This window comes from Hippocampus comes, unplaced genomic scaffold (genome assembly GCF_001891065.2).
Source record: "Hippocampus comes isolate QL1 unplaced genomic scaffold, H_comes_QL1_v1.1 scaffold111, whole genome shotgun sequence".
NCBI classification, from domain to species: Eukaryota; Metazoa; Chordata; class Actinopteri; order Syngnathiformes; family Syngnathidae; genus Hippocampus; species Hippocampus comes.
The window spans coordinates 509382-536201 of NW_017805698.1; the positions used below are offsets into that span (position 1 = coordinate 509382).

Consider the following 26820-nt stretch of genomic DNA (forward strand, 5'->3'; position numbering starts at 1 on the left):
AATTAAATAATGAAACTGTATTGGTGCATTTTGAAGGCAGGCAGATGGATTTCGCTTCGTACCCAGACCCATCATTTTTGTTGTGAAAGCTCATGATATGACATGGCATTTAAAAAAAATGGCATTTAAAATTACAAATTCAACATTGCAACAATGTTCATCTGTGACTCAGATTATGAATTGTATAAAAATTATTCACTGAATAAATACTAGTTGCATACTGTAGTTGTCGGTTTGCAGGGGCTCTCCGTAACAGTATAATCCCTTACTCTGCCTTTCCATGTGCTGTTTTTTTTCCCCCTCTTTTTGTTACAAAAATGAGGTTTACTGAGCTCAAATATACGTGAAAAAAACACATTTAGGCATCTATTTCTACGAAAAACAAAATGCCTACCATGTGCTGTCGCAGATTAGAAAAGGTTTTTGTCCACCATGCTGTCAAGCAACTTATTTGTCGAGCCATGCAAAAATTGTGAGGAATGGAGGGCAGGCAGCCAGTCAAAGGCGCGAACATGCCATTCATCTGCTCACCTGTTCAAGGTGCGCCTGGTTGATGTTGTCCTCCTTTAGTGGTGAAACATATGTCCACAGCAGCTGTGCTACCGTCAATAGGCGGTGATTGTATGCTTGCTAACCGCATTCCCGGGAGCCAGGCCAAGTTTGAGCCGAGTGAGCTGTCCCATTTTTTTCCTCCATGCAAGCTTTTCCAGACATTCCACCTGACAAATGAATCTCAGTGGAATTAGTGACCATTCATTTTGGCCAAAACTGCATACAAGCTCAATTTTTGTCACAAGACCACAGCTGTCGTGCAGTTGTTGAAAGGACCCGGTTCAAACTGTCAGTTTCGTTTATCCCAAAGGTGTTTGATCGGGATAAAGGTCGGAACTCTCACGTTATCCTTTTCTCATGTGGACCAGCAAAGGGTCTCTGTCAAACTGCTCCCACAAAGTTGAGAGTATATCATTGTTCAAAATGTCTGGTAACTGCCCTGCGACTGGCCGGCGACCAGTTCCGAGTGTAGTCTGCCTTCTGCCCAAAGTCAGCTGGCTCCAGCTACTCCCCGCAACCCTGTTCAAGATAGGCGGTGTTGAAAATGGATGGATGGTTGGATGGCTGTCTGCTAACAGCCATCCATCCATTTTCTATAGTACTTGCCCTCAATAGGGTATCTTGAAAGAATGTTGAAATTCAGCAAGGGGTCCAACACACGATTTGGTCATGAATCGGTTCGTGGCCGTTTATTCATTCATCTTTATATCCTTACATCCATTTTCTAATTCGCTTATCCTCACGGGGGTTGCAGGCATGTTAAGCCTATCAAAGTGGTCTTCAGGCAGTAGGCAGTGTACACCCTGAACTGGTTGCCGGCCAATCGCAATGCACACAGATACAATAAACCATTCTCACTCACAATCACACCAAGGGACAATTTACAGTATTCCATGAACTTACCATGCATGTTTTTGGAATGTGGAAGGAAACCGGAGTACCTGGAGAAAACCCCACGGGGATAGCATGCAAAATCCACACAAGGGGCCTGGAATCGAACCCTGCACCTCTGCACTGTGAGACAAATGTGCTAATCAGTCGCCAACTATGCTACCTAATCTTTGTATGTGTGTGGGAGCTCTCCCCCTGCGCCTTTCTGATCGGTGGCCCTCGGTCCCAACTTAGCCGACCAGTCAGTGCAGAGGAGAGTGACTCAATTAGCAAATAGCTTCAGGTGTGCCACCACCTGCAAAGATTAACTTCCACTGTTTTAGGTCTCGGTTTTTCAGAGTAAAGTCCTGTTTTGTGTGTGTACTCACTACCTGGGGCTGGCTTTGTCGTGTGTATTGTTATGTTGTGTTTGTTAGACCTTATCCCTCGTGTGTCTTTTGATTCTGCTGGCTTGGTGTGACAAATTAGTTCTTCATAATAGCCATCAGCCATTCATTCATTTCACCATTTTATTCATTCGCGTGTTTGGGAAAATTCACCAGAAGTAGTTTTGGTTTGGCGGACAACTGATTAGTGTGTCCGCCTCACAGTGCAGAGATGCAGGGTTCGATTCCGGCTCTGGCCTTCCTGTGTGGAATTTGCTTGTTCTTCCCTTGCCTACGTGGGTTTTGTCCGGGTACTCTGGTTTCCTCCCACATTCTAAGAACCTGCGTGGGAAGTTAAGAGAACACTCCAAATTGTCCCTAGGTATGAATGTGAGTGTGGATGTTTGTTCGTCTGTGCCCTGCGACTGGCTGGCAACCAGTTCAGGGTGTACCCCAAGGACAGCCGGGATAGGCTCCAGCACACCCCGCGACCCTTGTGAGGATAAGCGGATCCGAAAAAATTGAATGATAAATAGTTTTGGTTCACTTTGGTCAGTTCATTTGCGTTACACTAAATCAGTGGGATTCAGGAGTGTTTACTCCAACTTCGTCGTGTCATGTGCCCCCTGTTAAGTTGTCCCCCTGTGTGAGTACTCATTGGTTTTACCTTGACAGCGCACCACTTTTTACTCCTTTCCAACTCTCACAGATATGTTATGCCCTTCCTAATAAAGTAATAAAAATAAATGATTTTTCTAAATTCTGAGTGTGATCATGCTGTTGCAAAAAGTGTTAAATGTCAAAGCAAACATGGCCCTCATCACCCCCCTCAAAATGACCTTCAACACCTGTGATTGTTGTTCACTCATACAGGAAAAGCAGGGCCTGTTATGTTCACGGCCACCACAACACCGTCAAAAAAGATTCCGAGGCAGCTGCAAAATGGAATTCTCATTTCTGTTGTTGACGTTTTGTCTGCAAACAAACAATGGATGGACATATGCAACGCTGCTCCTGTCCTATCGCCGACCTCCATCCCGCCGAGCGCGAGGTCAACAGAAGAGCTCCGGCATCCCGAAATAAACCAATCCCGCCTCTTAAAAACAACACAATCGCACAATCGACGTCGCGCCGCCTTTGCCTCATTGTTTAATTCCGAGCGGCTATCTTAGATATCTCTGCGACTGTTCTTATCTTTGACCTTCAGCTTGTTGCTTTGTCGTCAACCCCCGCTGCACCCACGCACCTAGTCACCCCCCCCCCCAACCCCCGCTCCACAGCGACCTTCAGAGGGGTGCCATTACTCCCTGACCCATTTGACGATCCCCTCATGTGGAATGTGCATATGCCCAATGGCTTGGCTGGCTGGTGAGCGGCACAGTATGGGGTGAGGTGAAGTACTTGCAGAAATATGACTTGACACGCTTTATCAAATGGGGAAAGATGAAGACGAAACAGCTGCTGGTGCTGTCGTAAGCAATCTGGCCGTGATTGAATAAAAGTGTCAGGAAAAAGGGCCGCTTGATGGTCTTTTGTTCTCCCCCCCACCATCCAGCTTGATGTTAGTTTGAGCTGTCAGGAGGGAATCACAGCTGGGTGATTTATCAATACTTGAAGTGACCTTGCAGCCACACAGCGCCGGTGCAAGAGTGTGTGTTTGTGTGGATTAAAGAGACATAAAGTGGGATATTTTCAACACGCTTGGCACACACAGACAAAGACTTGGCCCAGCTTGGAACAAAATCGGCTCTCCTCTTAAGAGTGGATTGTTCTTGCCAGTACGATAAGACTACATTTTCATTTATTCTCCACTTCAGAGCGCCACCGGTAAATGTTTGAGTCTTTTAACTAGGCCTGCTTTTGAAGATTGAATTTTTTTCTCTTAGCTGCTAGATGTAGAGTCCGGAACCAGGTTAGGTGATACTTTACATGGGTGGGTGGTTTTATTTATTTATTTATTTATGCGAAGGTAGAGTTCACCTGAACATTGCACCTTGGGTCAGATTGCGTGCGTATTGCGATGAATAATAATAGTAAAATAATATCAAAACTAAAAATAAACAAGAAACCATGATAATGCAACAGAAGTTGCATTCTTGTCATCATTAGGGTTTCAGGTAAGCTGGAGCCAGTCCAAGTGACTTTGGGCAAGAGACAAGGTATGCTCTGGACTGGTCGCAAATCAGTCACAGGATAAATCTTGACAGACAAGTGTTCACATTCAAATTAATGGGCAATTAATGCCAAATTAATTAAAAAAGCATTTTGGGGGAATTTATAGGAGGAAGTCAGGGAAGCTGAGGGCAAAAACCTACACGAGCACAGGGAGAATACATCGTGTCCGAGCAAAGATTCAAAGCTGCAGCCTCTCCAGTGTGAGCCACATGTGTTACAATAGAAGCTCAAGACTTAAAATCGAAAGATGAACATTTTGGAAAAATGACAAATGTTTGCCATGAGTGCACGTCACCAGATCTAATCTCAGCCAGCATCAAGGTGTTTTGCCTTTTCTTTGACTGGTTTTTATAAGCAGCACATAGGTAAAAGAAAAATCTCAGAAGAAATGAAGATTCACTCGACTACCAAGAAACAAGCAAACTCACATTCCACGCAGAAAAGACTGATATTCTCTAAGAGCTTTAGTTTAGTGTTCACGTGTCACGATAGCTGGAGAAAATCAACATTAGTCATGAATGACTGAGCAGACGTTTCTGTCAAGACATGTTTAGTGCTGTTACCGCTACTGTTTCAATGTCGTAGTGCTGTATCAAATCCCAAATGAAAGGTAATTTATTTATACCACGTGTGACTGGTGTTATGTGTTTTGAGTCCATCAGTGTCTGCTATTTGACAAGAAGGAGCACAGAGGAAAGATGTAACTGCTCCCCTGAGCTTCTCATAAAAAGTCAGAAAGGGGTGTATCCACTAAAATCGCACATTTAAAAGGTAGCATGTCTATTGTGTGTGTGTGTGCGTGTGTGTGTGTGTGTGTATAGATAGTTAGATTAGTAGGTAGGCGCTCCATTGGTTAACTGGTTAGCGCGTCGGCCTCACAGTGCAGAGGTGCAGGGTTCGATTTCGGCTTTGGCCTTCCTGTGTGGAGTTTGCTTGTTCTCCCTGTGCCTATGTGGGTTTTGTCCGGGTACTCCGGTTTCCTCCCACATTCCAAAAACATGCATGGCAGGTTAATGGAACACTCTAATCAGTGGTGCTTAACATGGGTTCGATGGAACCCCAGGGGTTCGGTGTATCGGTCTCAGGGGTTCAACGGAGCCTCTGCCATGGAGGTTAAGACACACCCGATTCAACATGCCAATTAGTTATGACACGCCTGCTTGGCCATCACTGACTGCAGATGATCACATTACATTGCTTGTCCAATCAGTGCTGCGGGAAATTTAGTTCACTCAGTAGTCAACGTGTGACTGTCGTGATAGTGCGTCGTGTGATTAAAAAAAAAAAAAAAAAAAAAAGACAAATTTTTGAATATATGATATGTCCAGCAAAAAAAAGAAAGTGGTCGTATGAATATGTACAACATGGATTCCCATGCATCACAGAACGTGATGGGACTCAGCATGATTTGTCATGACAAGTTGAGCAACTCTAGTCTCGCACAGGCAAAACTGAAGGAACATTTCTTGAAACTGCATGGAGATTTATTTTGTTCCTTTTATGCACAATTAAAAAAACATATGTCTTTAAATTTTATTTACTTTTTTATATCTTGAATTTGTAAAAAATTCATATTTTTATTTTTCACTAATGAAGGGGTCACTGAATGTGCATATCAACTGGTTGGGTTCGGTACCTCGAACAAGGTTAAGAGCCACTGCTCTAAATAGTCCCCACGTGTGAGTGTAAGCGTGGATGGTTGTTTGTCTGTGTGTGTGTGTGTGTGTGTGTGTGTGTGTGTGTGTGTGTGTGTGTGTGTGTGTGTGTGTGCCCTGTGATTGGCTGGCAACCAGTGCAGGGTGTACCCCACCTACTGCCCAAAGACAGATTGGAGAGGCTCCGGCGCTCCCCGCGACCCTTGTGAGGATAAGCGAATCAGATAAAAATGGCTGGATGGATGGTTGGATATATGGGCGTGTGTGTATGTGTCCTCACCAAATAGCTATTGTTTGAAATAGTTTCCATCCATACACCCATCTTCTAAAAATAATGTAAAAATCCAATTAAACATAAATCCACTATTGTGCCTTAAAGTCAACTTAATACGTTAGTTATTGCGATCGAGGGTCAAAAAAGGCAAGAACACTTTTTAGTGGTTGAGGCCTCTACGAGACATTTGTCAGTGTGCGACTGACTTCCCGTGTTGTGATCAAGCAGATGTTTTACTGCCGACTGGCGCAGACATTGGCGCCATAAACCCATCTGTGCAATGGTGTTTTAATGCAAATTTGCAGCATATCCGCATAAATAAAGTTCCAATTAATACCTTTCTGCAAACCTCCGCACTCTTGTTCTGCACCACGCTCTTAATTGCGTACTTGCAGGGAAAACAACAGAATCGATGTCAAGTTTATAAGATGTTAGATACTTTATAGAGCGTTTTGCGTGAGCAACAAATAAACCAAATTCAGTCATATTTTATGGATTTTTTCGAGCACACTGCATGGTTTGCAGACCGCATTTTTTATATACGTCGTCACATTTTCACAAGCCTAGGCCGCTAACTATTGACGTATCTTTAATTAAGAATGAGCGACAAACAATTTCAATCAGGGGTAACATTCATGTAAAAGTCGCAGCAGGCAGCGTTTTCGGTTACAGGGGAAATAAAAGCAAATCTGCTGCTACCGGTTGATTGGGAACTACTGAAGAGTAAAGTTTCTTGCGAGAACATTAAGGCGGCTTTATAGATCCCTTTGTTGTGAGGGTGCCAATGGAAGCTCATTAATTTCCCCAGGCTTTTTAATGGGGGAGCGCTGAACATGTGGCAAGAGTTGTCTTGCTGGGACCCTTATGTGTTGCACACCTCTGCAGTTGGGAGTCGGCGCGCTGCCGTTCAGTTGTAAAACCCTTGTCCCTTTTGCGAGCTAATCAAACGCTTACCAGCACCAAATGATTTATGTGTGATTCTAATTAGGCCGCTTTTAAGATTCCATTTATGCCTGCCACTGCTCTGTGCCGTCCACTGAGAATTGCCTGCTTTTGGGTGTAAACTAAGCAGTATAAAGAATTATTTACCCGCATGGTGGGATGATGTCTGAGTTAGCGGTACTTTGCTCAGTGTCGTGGTGTCCTTGGGTCTCCAAATTTAAGAACTTAAGCTCATTTTCAATTAGTACAAATCACCATGGTTGTGAAGAAAGACTTGTAAACCGTGCAAGATTAAAGGATGAACACGCATCCCGAATCAAGTTTAGGAAATAATGGAAATGGGAATAATCTGTTCCAGGGTCAAACAGGAGCCATCCTACAACTGGTTGGAGTTGATTTTTTTTTTTTTTGTGTCAAATAACATTTTTAAATGTCACACAGAGAGAAAGCCAAAACACGCACACAATTTGTTGACACATAGCCGTTGTGACGTATGGTGACATCTGACATGATCGGACTTCTTAACTATGATTTTCATAAAAGCGTCTTGGTCATTTTTTGAGATGTACAAGGACAGATGTGGATATTTGACTGTTATGCCGTCGAAGGCTCCTACCCGTCCATCTATTTTCTACTCCACTTTTCCTCATCAGGGTCGCAGGCGTACTGCAGCCTATTTCAGCTGACTTTGGGCGAGATCCATGAACTGGTCACCAGCCAAGCCAATTGAAAAATAAACAATCACATTTATTGTAAGAACAATGTATTCTCTTCTTTAAAGGTGGAGTACCTGGAGAAAAGTCATACAAGCATGAGTACGCTAACCTTCCTTCCACTACATTTTTAAAACTTATTTCGTGACAATAGGAGTTCGGAATCATTTTCCTTTAACAGGATTTTAACCCTCCTCTGGGGAAAGGAATTATAGTGTCGATGATGAGCATTTTTTTCTTTTTTAAAGCTTTCTTTGTCTTTAGAATTGCACGTCGGACTGCATCAAATGTTCTTATGGGCCATTTAAGGCCCATGCGCTGTAGGCTACCCACCCCTGAGCAAAAAGGTACAAAGTATTCTATCACAATTTTTTTCTTTTTTCACACACTGCGAGGGTTTCTCATATACGTAATGCTGCATTATTTCTTTCGTCAGCTTGCAAACATATAGCAACTTTCTACCTAATGAATTTAGCAGCTCCGCCGCCTCAACACAGTCCGTCCGAGCTGCCATCTCGTAAATTAAATTATGTCTATAAGCGTTATAGCTTTGATGCTGTATTTGGGCAGCCCACGTGCATCCATTTGCTAAATTCTATCTAACAAAATTAAAAAAAAAAAAAAATGCACAGACACCTACGGAAAGCGTGCTCGGCGGCAGCACTTAAAGGCAACCACTCCAAACAGTTTGCTGACTAATGCATTTCTAATCATTCCTCTGATCAATGTTAGCTGCCGTACATAAGATTAATCAGCCGTATGCAAAGCAAGGATCACCTTGAGCAAGAAGCGTCTTTATTATGCGTAAGTGCACAGTAGAGAAAAGAAATGCACACCTGCATTATTCCCATTCTTCCCGTCATGGGTCACGTTGACTGTGTTTCAGTTCCCGTCAGCTGTGTTTGGGCATCTGTGCGCGGCCATCCTGCCGCTGAATGGCACTCTGATTATTCCAAATAGAAAAGAATATCCAAACAAGGACGCTAATTCATTCGTCCCGATGATTCTCCAGAGCTCGAGCAGCTGTTGAGCAGACGGACAGATTTTTTTCAGTACAAATAACAGGGCGGTGTTAAAAATCGAGGAAAAGGTGGGCGAATAAGATTCGGGAAATCTTTAGTCTATATATTTTTAAGTTCCTAAGCAATGCCTGTTTGTATTTCAACTATGGAAATATCGTTATCTATTTTAGGTGCGTAATATGTCGTCAAAAAAGCGAATCAAACTGTTGTAGGAGTTTAAATATACACTTCTCATGATTCCTAAAGTCTGGAAAAACATTTTTATTCAAGTGGAATATTAACAAAAATAAATGTTCAATATGGTTCCCAAACTTTGTGATACAAAGGTCGACATGCGTTGCAAGATTAACGTGAATTCTCAAACTCCACATTGCTGTCAATTCTAGCATCGAGTACACGTGTCCATTAGCACACACCAGAAAGAGAAGTCAAGAGGACTAAAGTCTGGTGAAACAATGGATCACGCCACATCAGTGGTCCACATCCACCGGTCCGCGACCCGTTTGGTATGGCGCCCGCACTGAGACAGACAAATCAAATCGCATTATTATTGTTTGTATTATTATTTATTGAATTATTTTATTATTGGACAGTTGAATAAAATTTTTTACTGTAATTATCTTTGTCAGCAACAATGCTTTCAAAATATTCATTTATAAACGATGTAAAGTCGATTTCTAATGCTAGCTTTGATGCTAGCATTGGCGCTAAAGTTGCACTTCAGAGGTGTGTTGCGTGCTTTACAGTTTATGTATTCTAACAATAAGAAATTTGTCGGGCTTTTTATTAAACCAAAGGATACTTTATGGAGACAATGTCATCAAAAATGTTTCCACCAAAGATAGGTTCTGTGGTTTGCGCTTACTGTGCTCAAAGTGAACAATACTTTGATTTATGGTGTACAATCGGACAATGCCCAGTTGGATACAATGTGATCCTTCTGAGGTCACACATTTGTAGAATGTGTGTTTTGCATTGCTTAACTTCTTTTTACTCTTGTGTGTTGAGGATGTTACAGGGCATGAGATGTGAAGGCGATAGCTATGACAGTTTGACAATCTGAACAAGGTGTGTGAAGGTTTCCTCTGTAATTCTCTCACTTGAATGTGCTGTATATCTCAAGACTCGTGTCAAGCATCATGATGTGCATCATTTGTAAAAGTTGAGGTAGATTCTTTTTGTTTGTTTGTTTGTTTGTTTTACACTGGTTAGCTGCTCAATACACAGAAACATGTAAAATTTACTGTATCCTTAGTTTAGGATTTGATGATGGCCACAGTTAAACCCTTGAAACTGATTATTTCTATTTCACGTTTGTAATGGGGATTATTTCTTTATTTCTACATACAGTACATGCGTACAAATATAAATCGCCTGTCTCATTGAGATGCCCCTCGGGGGAGATCTGGAACAAAAACTTTCAGGAACTCTGTTCTAATCAAATTATAAAAAGATGTGAAACCAAGTGCACTGTAAAAAGCATGTTCGTCAAGTATAATGCTGTACGTCATTTGAGAAAGTTGAGGTAGACTGTTATGTTTTATTTTAATTTTTTAATTGTTTTACAGTGGTTAGCTACTTTTTACACTTCACAGTTAAGATGTTAAAAACTCTTAAGATGTCCATCTTGTTAATTTAGGATTCTATGGTGCATGACCACATTTAAAACCTCAAACGGATTATTTCTACTTCTCATTTGTAGGGGCATTTTTTTAAATTATTGTTTCTCTTTTTTTTAAAGATCATCTGCCTTAATGCAATGCCTGTAAGGGGAGACCTGGAACAAAATAAAACTTTCAGTAACTTTGTCACAATCAGATTACAATAAACTGTGAGACCAAATCATACAAGGCCACTGACAAGAGCATGTCAGTGCGGGAATAGAGATCAGTTTGTCCGGTAGAAGAAATTTCTCCAGGCCAACATTCTCCGTGCTAAACAATGGCCAGGTTTGTTCATCAAGGGTACACCTGTGAGGGCAATTACTCCAGTGCTCAAGATGGGGCACTGTCAACTTCAAACAGGCTACATTCTTGAGGCAGATTAGAGCAAAATGATGTATTATTATTTGGGGTTGAGGGGGAGGTTGTGAACTGGACTCGCCATTGTGGTGAAATCCAAGACAGTTTGAGATGGCAGCGGCATGTTTGGAGTTTTTATGAAAGGCCAGCAGGGAGGATCAGATTAGAAAGCCAACAGCGAGCGGCGCTATCATCTCTCGTCTTCTTGTCCGAGCCTGTAGAGAGCTTAAATTAAATGGCTGTAATAAATGTTGCGGAATGGCCGCCCATCAAAGGGGGAAAAAATGCCGCAGAGAAACAGCAACACGGTGGAAGATCACAAGGAAAATGCAAAATGGACTTGTTTTCATTTCAAGCTCAATTATAATGCTGCACCCCTGAAACAATTATATTGATGAATGCTGCCTAAGTTACTGTAATTAAATTATTCCATTTAATTAAGGAATTATAGGGAATTTCTCCCCTGAGAGCCTACCCAAGCCTCATCTGCTGTTTCCCAAACAGGAGAGGGCTAATGTTGTATGCTATGGAAATGATGCCTAATGAAAGAGTGTCACGTCGGATAAGTATACTCTATGCTGCTCGGAACAAAGCCAAAATGACTGATTAAATAAAACTAGGGAAAACATATTGATTGTACTTTTCAAGGGTAGGAGCATTTAAAAACTAACTCAATTGTAACTCAACATGAAAGAGGGTCACTTGAGCATGTAGAAAGGCATGTGTTTAAGTTATATTTAATATAATGTATTTAATATAAAATAATGTGTGCTTAATAATAATAATGATCAGAACAATGAACCCTAAAGATGTGAATGTTCAAAAACATTGTAGGCAACGACATACTAACAGGAAACCGTTAGCTGTTTGAAGTAGCACCATGTAGCTAAGCATATCCACGATAAAGATCGAACTCATTGACTTTGTTAGTTAGATAATGGAGTTGAATGAAAAGATGAGAGTTGTATATACGGTACATCGCGATAAAGGTGAACTGCAGCTGATCATTGCCCTCTGGTGGTAGTCTTAGGGAAGTGCAACTCAACACAATGCTGTCTATATTTCAAATGCGGTCAACAAATTACTTGAAAGCATATTTATAATAAATCAGCGCGACCGTAAAAAAAAAGGAAAGCCAAACATAAACATAAAGAACTCAACAAATAAATAAAACAATGCAAAAATAAAACAAAACCCTACCGAAAAGGAAAATATTCATGATGAACAAATTAAGTACTGTATTTGCAAGCAACAAAGACCAACAATGATAAAAATCAACAAATATTTCTACAAATACGTAGTAGCATGTGTCAAAATGCGGACAACAATGAATATATTATCTATGTATCTATACACACATATAGATAGATAGATAGATAGATAGATAGATAGATAGATAGATAGATAGATAGATAGATAGATAGATAGATAGATAGATAGATAGATAGACAGACAGACAAACATAATCTAAAGGGGCAAAATAGAAAGTGGACTTGTATTTCCTTTTGGATCAAAAAGACTAACTAATTACACTATTGATGAATTGATTTTAAAATCACAGTCAATTGTCATATACCTCACAGTGCACATTTTATCATTATGTTGAATTGGTGGGATCATATCAGATCATAAGATAAGTCTTGAGGCTTCTTCAAACTTGCCTTTTTTTTTTTTCTTGAAAAGCACTTAAATCGCTGCATGGCTTTTGTGCTGCTGGTGAGCTTAATACCCACTCACTGACAGTGTGAGCAGTTGTCTGTCTGCATTTGCGCGTAAAAGTGAAAGTCGTAGTCGTCGTTGCTAAAGTATCAATCTGAAACAAATTTATTCCACTGACGTTATTTACTATCAGAAAATTTTGTTTTTGAAGTCAACTTGCGTCACGGGTATGTTGGAGGTTCCGCTTTATGCTATCATTCCATTGCGACGACATGTTCAGTCAGGTCAGCTTTGCAGTGGTTACTCGATTCTTTCTACTGTATGTCTTGTGTGGGAACTAAAACAAAAATCCTGACAAGTCAACTCTATTGTGTTAAGCTGATCTTTAAAGCTGCTGTCACTGTGATCTTAAGAGTGCTGCAAGGTTGGATTAGTACTCGGCTTTTTATTGCTGAGACATGACTATGAGAAGAAATTAGGCAAAAGCACCACGCGGGTGTCAAAGTTCCTGCAAGAAGCTGACAAACGGCTCTACACAGTAAATGCAATGTTTGTAGTTTGATTCTTGGAATTAACAAACTTAGAGTAGACTGTCCAAAATCTAACAACAGAAACAGGACACAATATGATTCATAAATTAAATGAGTTTAAAGGGCTTCAAATATGGCATTACACACACACACACACACACACACACACACACACACACACACACACACAAAATTATATATATATATATATATGCCAAAATCATATCATTGAATTAACCCGGCCGGTTACACTGCATATGAATATGGGCACAAAGCAAATCACATGACATACTCACAGTCAATTTGTGTCCATGGGCAAGGCACTTCACCCACCTTGCCTCCAGTGTCACTCACAGTTGTGCACGGCTGAGTGTGAATGTTTGGTGGTGGTCGTAGGCAAAACCAAACAGGGTTGTCCAACTGAATATTCACAAAAGTAGTTTGTGAGGCCTTGTCTTCCAGATTTGGCGGAAGGACACGTGGCAAGCAGCTGACAAATGACACTCATTAGACTGAAGGGAGTCAGCTGGGCGGCTCACCAGGCTCCTTGGCAAGTTTGGGTGCTCCTCCAAGTTCACACATACAGTACATGGGATTTAATATGAACTGTAATTCAGGCAGAGTTAAAAAAAAAAAGTAGAGTAACAACCTTGAGGAAAATGTTCTCAACTCTATCCAGTCAACTTCAACCCTTACGTAAAGGTGTGGTTTCAGTTTCAATTAGACACAATCAGGTTCGAATCCCGGTGATACCCTATTTGAACAATTTATTGTTTCATCCTGGACGTGGCGTCTCGGCTGGTTTATAACTGAGTGGTTTAAGACATTTCTGTTTTTAAAGCTGTCCCCTAACTTTGAACCCTTTCAGGGACGGCGGTTAGTACAGTGGACAGCTTATCATGTTATCAGGTTACGGGTGCATAAAAGGGTTCATATTGGCCATGTATGTAGGTATGTATGCATTGATTATTAGGGCTGCATGATATTGGAAACACATGCGATATCAAGATTAGTGCAATATTTAATATGTACCCAAAGAAATGACATTTTTATGATCTAATGAAACAAATACTGTAAATATTTTTGGTTTTTTTTTCTTTAAAAAAAAAAAACGCCAGTGTTTTTTTTGTGCATGCACAAGCAAAAAAATACTTTGTTTTCAGCTTTTGGCCTACAATATACACATTTCAAAAAAGTTTAAAAAATAAGTAAACGTTTTTTAGTCATATTTCCATTTCCTGCATTTTATCGATAGATTGAAACGTACTTTGCGGTACGTTTGAACATGTTTGCCCATTTTTTTGGGCACATTTTTGGGGGGTAGCAAATCATATCCCAACATCATAAGTATTTTTTAAGTCACGCTCCAAACGAGATGAAAGTGTCGTTTCCTTGATTTGTCTTCAAAAAGCAATTTCAAAGTGCTCCTTTTTTTTTTTTGTTCTCCACTTAGGACCTGGCGGCATGAACATCTGCCAGACGTTTTTAGTGTCTTCAAGCTCCTTTTCAAAGTGGCTTTTATGTATATTTATTTTTTCAAATTAATGAATAAACACCAAATAAACCCTTTTCCCAGTGGGATGATGTTCGCCTACCTTTCTCGACAAAAACCATTCCTGCCACTTGATTTTTCAAAATGTATTTGTCTATTTATTTTACGGGCAAAAGGATGAACATTTGGTTATTTTCTCCATGGGCTCACAACATGTGTCAATGTAAAGTTTTCGGGTCCAACCGGCAAACCAGGAAGAGAGCATATCAAAATCATTTAGAGCAAAGGTCACAGGGTTGTACCACGTTAAAGTAGGAATAAGGGTAGTTTGCATTCTTTGTTTTTTATTATTTTTTTTAATGGTTTATAAGTGTGAATTCATGTTGTTATAATATTATAGTTGATTAAATCATTGATTGAAATATATACGAAAGTTACACGTCTGCGATTTGCATCTCGAAGATGGTGGGGAGGAGTAATAAGGAATGAATCATTTTCAGATAAATGATGATAGGTGCATGTTTTTAAGCTTTAGTTTCCTTTTTTTGGTGGAGGGTGAGTGTTATTTTTTTGGGAACAAAATAAATTGAGCTACAGTGAAGACGAGTACCGGTAAGCCAAACTCTCCCTGACTCATCCACCGTTGGACTAAATCTCACATTTGACGTGAGAGCCTAAAAAAATAATATGGGTGACTTTCAGAATTGTACAACAACAGAGGCACATTTTTTCCCTCATAAATTGAAGCCAATCAAAATTTGGAAATACTTTACGTTCCCCATAATCCCAATATTTTTCAACCAAAGAATAACAAGATATAACCCAAGCGTTACATATCAAATGCAATTTTATTAACCTTCATGCCTCCATTCATATTAATATACATTTATATGTTTCAAACTGATTTAAATTTCACAGCTCCATCCATAAGGAAAAAAAGACATACAGAAGAAGTAGAAGACAAAGCACAGACTGGATAGGCTACTTAGAACAACTGAGAAAGAAACAAGAGCAACACAAAAAAAAATGGGCACCTTTTTTTTTTTTTCAAAATTTGACTCCCTCCTCCAAAAAAAAAAAAAAAAAAATTAAAATGTACAGTTGTGTTGTTATTCCGTGAGCAAAATCTCCCTTTTAGGGTTTGCTGAGCGAGCTCACATTTTTCATTACGTCGAGAATGAAAAGAAGAAAATTGAAAGCTATTTACAATACACTCACTTTACATAAATACAAGAACAACCATTTACCGTACGAAATATCTGCAAATTCAAACACAGCCGCCAGCTTCACTACTCTTTCAAATCTCAAAATCAAAAAGTACATTGAAAGTAAGTAGATATAGAACTGATAGATTCATTTATTTTTTTTAAAAAAGAGCATCGATCAACATAGAGTAGAATTCCTTGATGTGTGTGTGTGTGTGTGTTGTTTTATTTTATTTTTTATGCGGGATAACACAAACTTGATTCCTGTGAGTCAGAAAGGTTTGTTTTTTTGTTTGTAAGAAAATGTGTGATGAACAGTGTGCGATGTCGGTGAGTGGATGCGGCAAATACATGCAATCGCCATGTTATTAAAACATGAGAGATCCGACTTGCATATCGTTGTCTGTGCTTTTTTTGTTTTCTTCCCTCCTCAATTGTTGCTTTGTGACGTACAAACGATTTTGTCAAATGAAAATGCTGCGCGGAGCAGTAATGTCGAATGAGGCACTATTTATTTACATTATTATTCATCTTGTTATTATTGCATAACTTTGACCCTGGTTACCGTTGCAAAATTATGCTTTAAAAAAGATGTTGAAGAGAAAATACAAAACACCCTGTCGGATCAGGATGCTATTTTTTTTTTTCCAAGACACTGCTAAGATGAAACAAATTCATATCATGTTTGGGAATTTTGTTGATATGTGTATACAAACAATTCATTGAGAAGGAACACTTTTCACTCCCCACGAAAGATTTGATTGAAAACAATCTAATACAGAGACTTCACCTCATAGTTGGATGTAAACCACACAATTTCATGATATGATTTCAACGAAATCATAGTTTACCCAGTATTAACTTTATTTGTGTTTAATATTTTTTATCAACTCGCTACGCACAATTTCAATGAGTCAGTGAAGCATAAAATTGTGAAATGGACTCAGCATTTAACAAAAATAAAGGATGTCAGCCAGAGTCTTTGTGCTGCTTCAGAGATCACTTTTGAAACCTTATCTGATAATATACTTTTTTTTTTTTTTTTTTGGCTCATTCAAAAATAAGTTTTTAAACCACACTCTTGTCTGGAATGTGCTAAATTTAGAAGGCATTTGGAACCGCACAATTTTAGAAGGAAAATCTTTTTTTCCGGAGCATTTGAGTCCAATCTTGAAACTGTTTGACTTTCGAAAGAGTACAACTTTTTATTTAAGGGGCATTTTATTTTTCCAGAAAATGTTCATCAAATTCTGAGGCGTATGCCTTTAGGGATAGATTCAGGGTACATTTTGAAATTGTTCACTATTAGGGACATACCTTTCTTGGAATTGGTTATGTTTGGAATATGAGGGCATATTTTAATTCAAACAAATTGAATAAACTTGTTTTTGTTTCCAGCTAATAAAATGTAGTTGCATGTTAATGTATAACAATAACAAAATACACCCAAATAGTTATTTGAAGAGGCTAAAAATGTGATTGTGTGGAACAAGGTGAAAGACAAATATTCAACACAAAATGTAAAATAACCGCGATTGGCTGGTAGCCAGTTCAGGGTGTACCCCGAATACTACCCAGAGACAGCTGGGATAGGCTCCAGCACGCCCCGCGACCCTCGTGAGGATAAGCGGATTGGAAAATAAATGGATGGAAATGTAAAATAATGTTTAAACAATTTGCCTTTTTTTTTTTTGCTCGATTACCAAATAGCAACAAGCTGATAAAATTATTGGACACACCAAAAGTAACTGATTTCTCATTAAATTCAGATTATTTAATGAGGAAACAAAATTATGTTGATTAGGTTGGAAAAAAAATATTGAGGTAAGCGCATCTTAGTAATTTTGTCAGTGACCGGCTAAAAAATATGACTTTTTTTCCCCCTTTCTTTTTTTTTCTAATCTAACATATTGCAAAATGTTCCAAATGGAAAACAAACAAACTAATTGGATCAGCTTCATGTTTGCGATATTACAACTTCAAGAAATATAACTGCGTGGAACATGTTGAAATGTAAAAATACGAAACAAAAAATATGAATCATCTACTTATTTTGGAGAAACCAAAAAATGAAAGTACGTGGACCACTTGGACAGTACTTTCTAACCAAATTTTAAGTCCATTTTGCACTGAAATAACAAACAACAGTAGCGTGGAACAGTTAAACATAAAAATATCAGGTGATGTCCAAATTTTATTGTTTTGTGTAACTGCTAATCCAAACCAGTGAAAATGAACAGCATTTAGCCCCATGTTTGACTGTGTACAACAAATAAATTTGAATGGCACTCTCTGAAGAAAAAAAAAAAAAAAAGAAGGCCTATGGATAAATCCTGCACCTCGAATCAAAGAGCCCTCTTTAGCCAACGCATATACAGTATACTGTATTTATACGGTATATACACACACGCGCATCTTAAAAACGTCATCACATATATTACAATTTTTTATTTGTACAGAAAGAAAAGTAATATGAGCGTGTTGAAGTGACCCTCAATCATAAAATATTTTATATATATATATTATATGAATCATAAAATATGATAATGGTGGTTATTTTTGATTATAAATTGACATCTTCCATAAAAATTATTTTACAAAAAAATTATACGACTAATAATAAACAAACAAGGTGCTGATATTCTGTCACTAACATAACACATTGATATGTGCACAAATTATATACAGTACATAAATAAAGCAAACACATACATGTTACACATGGGGTTAATATGTATATGAGGGTGGGTGGTTATGGGCGTCGAGTTTTTTTCCAAGGTGCCGTTATATGTGTGTGTGTGTGTGTGTGTGTGTGTGTGTGTGTGTGTGTGTGTGTGTGTGTGTGTGTGTGTGTGTGTGTGTGTGTGTGTGTGTGTGTGTGTGTGTGTGTGTGTGTGTGTGTAAGGGTCACCGGCTCCTTTTACTGGCTTGGCTCCAATAACTGTATTTCACTATGGAAGAATATTGACTGCTTTAATACTGTAGGCAGAAGAAGCAAATCTCTGCATTTAAAGAAAATAAATTCTGAATATAGTTCAAATATTGTGAAAAAATATTGATGTCCTATTGTTAAATATGGACAAAAGAATTGGGGAGGGTCATCTAATTAAACACAGTGGAAACGCAAATTTTGAACGCCCAAAACGTACAATTGGGAAAGTGGAAAAGAAAATTGTTGAAGGAAATGTCACAGAACTAGAGAAAAAAAAACTAGAAGAAAATATTCGAGGAGACATTCTGCAAGATTTCAGAAAATCTTGCGAGACGTGACTATAGCTAATTTCAGAGAGCGAGCCTGAAATCATTAAATGCGCACATTTGGCTCTTTCTTTGGTTTTTCAACAGGTTCTTGAATAACTTCTCATACACCCAACAGTCCCAAGTTAAGTGAATATAATTTATACAAAAGTGTAACGCTGAAAGCCCAGAAATGTCACATATTTTAATATTCGTTGATAAATGATACGTTTTACATTTTTACTGAGCACATTCTAAGTTTGAATTTAAATCTTATCTTTCACGGTTTTAATTCATTGAAACTTAATGTTTTAGTTTACCACTTTTACAAGACTTTTTTTTTTATGATAATTGCGCATTAAAAAAAAAAACAACAAACAAAAACTCCAAACGGATATACTTTTCAGTGCTGTATTTTTGTGATAATAAATGACATGTCGTGCACGGAGGCGGGTTAGGCGCTGATGTATGCAAACGAGAGGATCTGCAAGAGGGAGAACGGTGCTGCTGTGGGAGGAGCCACAGTCAATCAAAACGTCTCCTTTCATTTCCTTTAAATGTGGCACACTAGTCATACATTAGCGTCTCGACGTGGCTGAAACACAGCCATACCATGAAGTGAGGACATGGAGACCACCTCTTCCACCAACCAATCCATAACCGTGGTGCCCATTGGGATGATTTAAAAAATACATACGACAATGATTCATATGCTTTGAAGTCCGCTGTTCACATATTCATGAATGCAATGCATCGTGCTACACCAGTCGTCTACCCTGTGCGCGTACGAAGATGTGGTCTGAGGAGGTGGAAGGCGTAAATTGACTTTCAAGCAAAACTTGTTCCAGCTACAAATAGCAAAACACATCCATAGCAATCTGTGCAAATTAATACATTTAATAACCAGCGTTTTGGTGAGTATTTTATCCATCCATCCATTCATCCGTTATCCGAGCCACTTATCCTCACGAGGGTCGCGGGCATGCTTGGAGCCTATCCCAGCCGTCTTTGGGTAGTCGGCAGGTTACACACTGAACTGGTTGGCAGCCAATCGCAGGGTACATATCGACCTGCTCACGATTACACCAAGGGGCAATTTAGAGCACTGGTGTCAAACTCAAAGCCCAGGGGCCAAATCTGGCCCGCCACGTCATTTTATTTGGCCAGTGAAATTGGAATTGAACCCTGGACCTCTGAACCATGAGGCAAATGTGCTAACCTGTTTGACGACCCTGTGTATTTTATGTTAAAAAAAAAAAAAAAAAAAAAGATTCTGAACTGTTCCCGATGACATTTATTGAAAACATTGCATTTTTGTGCAGGAATGATGGTGACTATAATTGCGACGTAATAATGGGGTTCTTAGTACGAGAATTAAGTCGGCAAAATCTGAACTCAAGGCCCAGTTACAAAATGCATGGCCCACCACTTTTGAGAAGGAGGGCTTTGTGAGGGTGACAGTTTGACCCTGAGACAGACTGATTCTATTTCCATTTTTTGCAGTGTGGAGAATTTCGATATTCCACTGTGTTCATCACTCAGGGGTTTTATGTAATATCGTCCCAATGCTTTTGTCCACATCCTGGATGCAAATGACCAATGTTGTAACAAAATGTTAATTAAGTGGAGTTCCCATTATAATCCAGACGAAGTATTTTGTAGTTGATGACATTCAAGGCAGCTAAATTTTGTACACAGATGGGAGCAAAAATAAAATTTGACATCAATCACCCAACAATGTATTGCTCTTCTGTATGTGTGTGCATTTGCCGCCATCTTTGTAACACTTCAGCCATTTTAAAGTCAAGTGCTGCTGTGCAAAAAAATAAAATAAAATCCACAAATTACAAAACCAGCTGAGAGAAGAAGTAAGGAAAGCAGAGTCCTTATCGTGATTGTTGCCAAGTTCTCTGTACAGGATTTTGCTGAAGTGTATAAAGCCAGCAATGAAGCCTCGAGAAAAAAAGGCCCCCCAAAAATTTTTATCCACAAAGGCGCATCATCCATATTATTATTTTTATTATTAGGAGTAAGAGTAATAATAATAATAATAACAATAATAATAATAATAATAATAATAATTTGGCCAATGTTTTCGTATTTTTTCACAAATTTAGTATGGCCCTTGGAGGTCTAAAGTGGCCCCTGATATCGGAAAAAGGTTATTTTAAGAAAAAGTGTTTTGTGTGTGTGTGTGTGTGTGTGTGTAAGTGTATGTGTGTGTGTGTATTGTTGTAATCCTTAAGATTGCACTTGATCTGATTGCTTCATCACAGCTCAAAAATCCAACAAAGAGGCTCCAGATTTTTTTTTTTTGAGGGGGTTGGGGGGTGCGGCTGTTAAATAGATATTTGAGAGTGGCCCACCCATAAAAATAGATATTGCGTCAATGAGTTTGTGGTGGTTCTCGCAAAGGCCAGAGGAAATCATCTGTGATCAAGTGGCACCCTCTGCTGCCAATCTGGTTCTGCTTCCAGAAAGCCCGCATCATGAAAAGAAAAGAAAAAAAGGGGGGGGGGGGAAATCCACACTCTGGGGTCTTTCACATTATGAAGACAAAAAAAAAAAAAAATTCCAAAAATTGCATCTTCTCCCCCCGTCCGATTAAAGAGTCTGTGTTAAAAACTTCCAAACAGTGCTGTAAAAGACAATAAAAGCTCCTGACTGTCTGCTCCTTCCAAGTGGATCCCCATTTGACCCTGTTTTCTTTCTTCTTCGCCGTCATGTTCCTCCCGTGTGTCCAGGCCAGCTGAAGAACATTTCCCAGGGAGATCCTGCTCCCCAACGTGTGGTGGTTCCTTCCTTCCTTCCCGGCTGATAATTTCTCACTTGTCTCACACCAGCATGTGCCGACGCCGGTGCAAGGCTAAGTGGTCCGAACGGGAGAAGCTGCGATCGCAGTCCGCGCACTTGAAGGGTTTGACGCCCGTGTGCTTCCGGTAGTGGCGGGTCAGCTCATCCGAGCGGGCGAACTTCCACGTGCAGCCGTCCCAGGTGCATTTGTAAGGCTTTTCTCCTAACGGGAACACACAAAAAACCTGCTCTGAAAAAAACAAATGTAGCAATTTCTAGTGTCTCCTTACAATAGCTGCATCCAACTTTGTAAGATGGTCATTATAATACTCCCATTTTTATAAACTGTCAGATATTAATTGATTTACTAAAATGTTTTCTCAACGTGGTTGTTGTGTGCTGCGCTACCGAAATACACGGCTTCACACTCAGACCGTGTAATTGGATAAAGAAAGCTTTTTTTTTTCAATTGAATGTAAACATTTTATTCAAACGTATGGATTTAAAAAAGGAGTCCGTATATCGCTGAAGAATAAAATGGTAAATTCAAATTGGTTTGTTTTTTTAATACAGAAGTGGCAATTTTACGAGTGTGTCCAGTCGGTGGCTTTCAAACAATGAACCGCCACCCATCTAATGTGATTACACGCAAGAACTGAGCCCAAATGTTTTTTTTTTCCTAAATATCAGTAGCTTCCTTTGTCTTATTGAGCTAAATACTAACCTACAGGTGATGTTTGAAGTACAAGTAAAACGTTAACATTCGTAATTGTTCTACAAGTGTGAAATGATCATGCATTGCTGTCGTATGAATAAAAGCCTAAAAAAATAAACTTATTGTAAAAAGAAAGCCACCAATGCAGATTATAAACACTAAAAAGCATGATAGCTAATGCTGCCTAGCACCTAGCCACGTGGCAGATAGCTCGCGAGAGGCAAGCGCGAATAGTTAAGATTAGTGGTTGACCTCACCTTGCATTGACAAGACAATAAGTGCGCAAGACAGCAGACAAAGGGTGAAAATTAAGATTTTGGCAATTTTCTAAATTATTTGAAATATTTTACAAACAAAAAAAAATGCTACTAGTTTATAGTGCTGTGGAGCAGCTGTGGAGCTTGCTATCGGCTTATGTTAGCAACCAAACTTCATTCTCTGGACATTTCAAAATTGGCCTAATCTACAACTACGTTATTTATTACTTTGCAGCTAGGGGCAAGAGGCACTACTTGTTAACGTTAACAGTCAACTTCCCTGCTTGGACTTAGAGATACATTTTGCAACAGTCCAGTATTGTTTGCTCATTGTGTCATTCCAAAGTTAGACCAGCCCAAATAATGTTAAATACGACAATGATGATCTTCTTAAAAACTGTTTTTGGGCAAGCACATAACATAGCAAACAAAACGGCAAACACGTTCTTTTCAACTGACCTGTATGCGTCCGCCGATGTGCTTTTAAATGGGAGCTTTTGGTGTAAACCTTATTGCAGCCCTCAAAATCGCATCGGTGGATTCTCCGCTTTTTGGAATCGGGCGACTCCGACCTCCGAGGGCGCCGTATACTGTCAATACTGAACGGCGACATGGAACTGAAACACACAAAAGAAGCGTCAAAGGCGGTGACATTTTTGGCCTGTGTGACAGTCGTTTAAAAGGAGTTCGAGCCATTTAAACAGCTTGACAAAAATAATCGTGCACTTTTCGATGGGTTACATATAATAGGGACAGTAAATAGTGTTGTCGGATCAAATATTCAGCAATTATACTATAAACACCTGCAATTGGTGGGCGATCAGTGCAGGGTGTGGTACTGCGCCTAACCTGAAGACAGCTGGGATAGACTCCCATAGGCAGGCAACCCTCATGAAGATAAGCAGCACGGATAATTAATGGATATACTATTTACCCATAAAACATGTACCCAAATTTTCAACAGATAGATAGACAGACAGACAGACAGACTGCGATTGGCTGGCAACCGGTTCAGGGTGTCCCCCACCAACTTCCCAAGGACAACTTGGGGAGGCTGCAGCACCCCCCGCGACCCTTGTGAAGATAAAGCTTTTTGAAAGATAGATAGATAGATAGATAGATAGATAGATAGATAGATAGATAGATAGATAGATGCAAAACATTGAACGTGCATGTCTGTGGTTCAATGTGCCATTTCACCAGCAGGTGGCAGTGTTAGCGTGCATTATAATAAAAGATGTTGACTACCTCCAAATCCTATCAACGTGTTCTATATCTCCATCGAGTCCACTGAGATTAACGACGACAGATTTATTTCCATTGTCCGTTATTGGGGCATTACCACACCCGTAAGTGGTCAGTATCACTTTGATGATGTCTTTTGTCAGTTTATCACAGCGAGATTAAAGTCCTATTAGGACTATGGAAATGTGTATTCCAGTCTAAGGGCCCAAAACGACTCATAAAAATGGTGGAAAATATTTTCTTTAAATAATTATTGTTTTAGTCTTAATTCACATGTTCAAAAAAAAAAAACAACCCATAGAATTGCTTAACCTATTGTGATCGTTTATATCGTGGCCTCCTGCTCTCTCGTGCAGTGGACGATTCCATCTTCACACTGGGCATGATCAGACTTGATTTAGGTAAGAATTAGAACTACAGCACCTTGCAGGCACATTGTGTGGAAAAAGACGTTATCGCAGTGGAGTGGAGAAGGCGAGAGGAAACTGTTTTTGATCAAAACTACCAAAGTTTCAACCTGTTTCCCATTGACATGAAAACTAGACCCTCTGCTGTCAGTGTCATCAGAGGACGCAGCAGAAATCAAGTGCAGAGTGACACGAGTGACACTTTTCTTTATGATGATTAAAGTGGTTGAAATGGCAAACTTGATTAAATGTTATTGTTATTGATTAAACTATTGTGCTGATCAGTTACAGTTAATGTGTTGAGACGATTGACTTGTTTGATCATTTACATTAAAAACGATTTTAAGGACTTTACCTCAGGAAATGAACTGTTTCAAATTCATATGGTTGAGTTGGTCAGAAACATTAATAATCAGATGTGGAGGCCCCCCATGAACGTGTTTGCCGTGTGCCACCAACTGACTAAATACGCCGTTGTATGGATTGCATTTCAATGTGCATTCAAGATGGGCAAATGAAGAAGCATGAGAGAGGAAGATCAAGGGCTGGGTTCGAGTGCCAGACAGTTCACACAAGGGACTGTCGCCACCGCAGCAACACCACTTCCTGTTTCCCTTTGCATCTTTTACCATTTTTTTTTTCAAATTCTCCCGAAAATAAGGTACACACAGACAAGCAGAAGATAATGCGTCAGACACCTGTTGCTCTTGGCCTATTGCCAAATTGAAGCTGAAAAGGAAATTCTCATGAACTCTCTTTTTACTTTCAGCGACACAGTATATTCAACTTGACGATTTTGGGTGTTTGATTTTGACATTTTTAGTGTTTTGCAAATATTGGTGTTTAAGTGTTAGTAATGTATTGTCATTGATATTCAATAAAAAAAAATCCAACCTGATGATGAGTAAAATGTTTTCATGTTTAGTTTTATGACAACAACAGAAGATCAACAAGTTACTCAAAATAGTCTGACATAGGTGAACACAAAAAAAGTTGAGTCACTAAAAGTACTGTACTTGGTGTTGTGGGGATGACATTAAAAAGTAAAAATATGAAGATATAAAATGAAAAAAATATTACAACTGTTAATTAAATATAAGAAAAATTTGCACAGATAAATTGGTTTGAATATTTTGGTTTTTGAATGTATTTTATGTTTGATTTCCAATTGGAACAAATCCAGTGAAAGAAAAAAATATTCAAGTTCATATTTAATTTCATTTGTGAAATCACTTGCCCCAACGAGAATAATTAGACATTGATTCTCATCATTTTTCTTTTTTGAAAAAGCACTGGCTATTTTCTTTATGATAATACACAATTTTTCCATGGTTCCATGACCACTAATGTGGGATAGTTTAAATAAAAAAGGGAATTACTGTAAAATTGAACTATTTGTGATTAGTAAAGCCTCCCACTGAAAATAGAATCATCTGGATTTCGATTTTATTTTTTAAGTAGAGTCTATCATTTGATACACACCATATTTTTCCAGTGTACATTCATCAGGTCAATATGGGCAGATGTTGGATTTTTACCATCGCAACTCTCCTTTAATAGATTGAGACAGACTTCAGGCAACAAATGTTGCACGTGTTAAAAGTTTTAATGGTTAACGTGATTTGTGTACAATTAACATCGCAGGTCTTTATGAAGAGCCACTGCAGAAAGGGGGGGGGGGGCGAGTAAAATCAAAACAAATAGTCTCCATAAAAAAACTATGTGGAGGTAATTCAGCCTTTTAGAACTACAAAGTGAGCTATGAGCTCATTAAGCCGTTCCTTTGCATATGTGAAAACTTTGATCTTATCGTAACATAGCTGCAGTGTGATCATCAATTGGGACTTTTCTCATGTGAGCGTCAAGTCAAAGCCAGCCCAGCCACACTGCGTCCAAACCTCTGTTTATTTGTGTGTCTAGGAAAAAAAGGAAGTAGCACTTTGAAGCATTTTAAACACTGCTGACCTCTGTTCAAGTTCCTCTCTGCGTTTTCTCCAGAACAGAAGTTGATCAGAATGTGTGTGTGTAGACGTGTGTCACCCGAAAGGGGAGCTCTGGATCCTGCTTTATTAAACACAATAGCATGTGTGTGCTTGGCGAAAAGGAAAGCGGGTCATGCTAACGGATGAGGTTCTCACGCTGCGTCTAATTGCGGCTTTGCAGAGAAAACAGGAAAGGACGTGAGAAAGTGTGCCCTGGGTGGCCTCCCGTCGGCCATTGTGGTACCTGTCAGAGGATATGACTCCAAGCACGGCTGCACTCCTGCCACCTACACATTGCGCAAGCTGTGGCTCCGCTAGGTCTTGAGTAACAGGCCAAAGTGATGTGTCGACTTAGAGGACAGTATACCCAGAAGCACGACATGCCTTGCATTCATTAAGTCCCTTAATATTGACGGAAATCGTCTAGACTCCGGCTCAACATTTGCACACCAATCGGCCTTTACGTAACTACATTATCAGTCAAAGAGAGAGAAAACAGAGTGTCAGGGTGTACAATGTTAGAGCTAAAGGAGGAAATAGAAACTTGTTTTATAAGCCACAGCCTGTCTTTGATTATATTATACCATGCATATTTGACGCTGATCGAGTAGATCGAAATTGGTCGATCGTTTGCTAAAATGTATGCAAAGTCGAAATCATGCCATAATTTGTGCGTTCCATCAATGAT

General features: G+C 39.3%; 1 protein-coding gene and 1 long non-coding RNA gene across 3 annotated transcripts in view; both read right to left on the bottom strand.

Annotated features, from left to right (window-relative positions):
• Positions 1-346: 346 nt before the first annotated feature.
• Positions 347-13356, bottom strand: LOC109523270 (uncharacterized). Its single transcript, XR_002169728.1, has 3 exons — positions 13096-13356; positions 8404-8590; positions 347-719 (listed from the first exon to the last, which is right to left on the bottom strand). It is a non-coding gene; the product is annotated as an uncharacterized LOC109523270 (long non-coding RNA).
• Positions 13357-20943: 7587 nt separating this feature from the next.
• The window catches only part of klf12b (Kruppel like factor 12b), an 89128-nt gene continuing 83251 nt past the window's right edge, over positions 20944-26820 (bottom strand). The window contains exons 6-7 of one of the 2 annotated variants that reach the window (XM_019882338.1): positions 22958-23115; positions 20944-21749 (exon numbers count right to left, since the gene is read on the bottom strand). In XM_019882338.1, coding sequence (XP_019737897.1) covers positions 21568-21749; positions 22958-23115 — 340 coding nt within the window. In that variant the 3' untranslated portion in view covers positions 20944-21567. The remainder of the gene's footprint in view (positions 21750-22957; positions 23116-26820) is intronic. The other variant, XM_019882339.1, reaches the window with a different exon arrangement.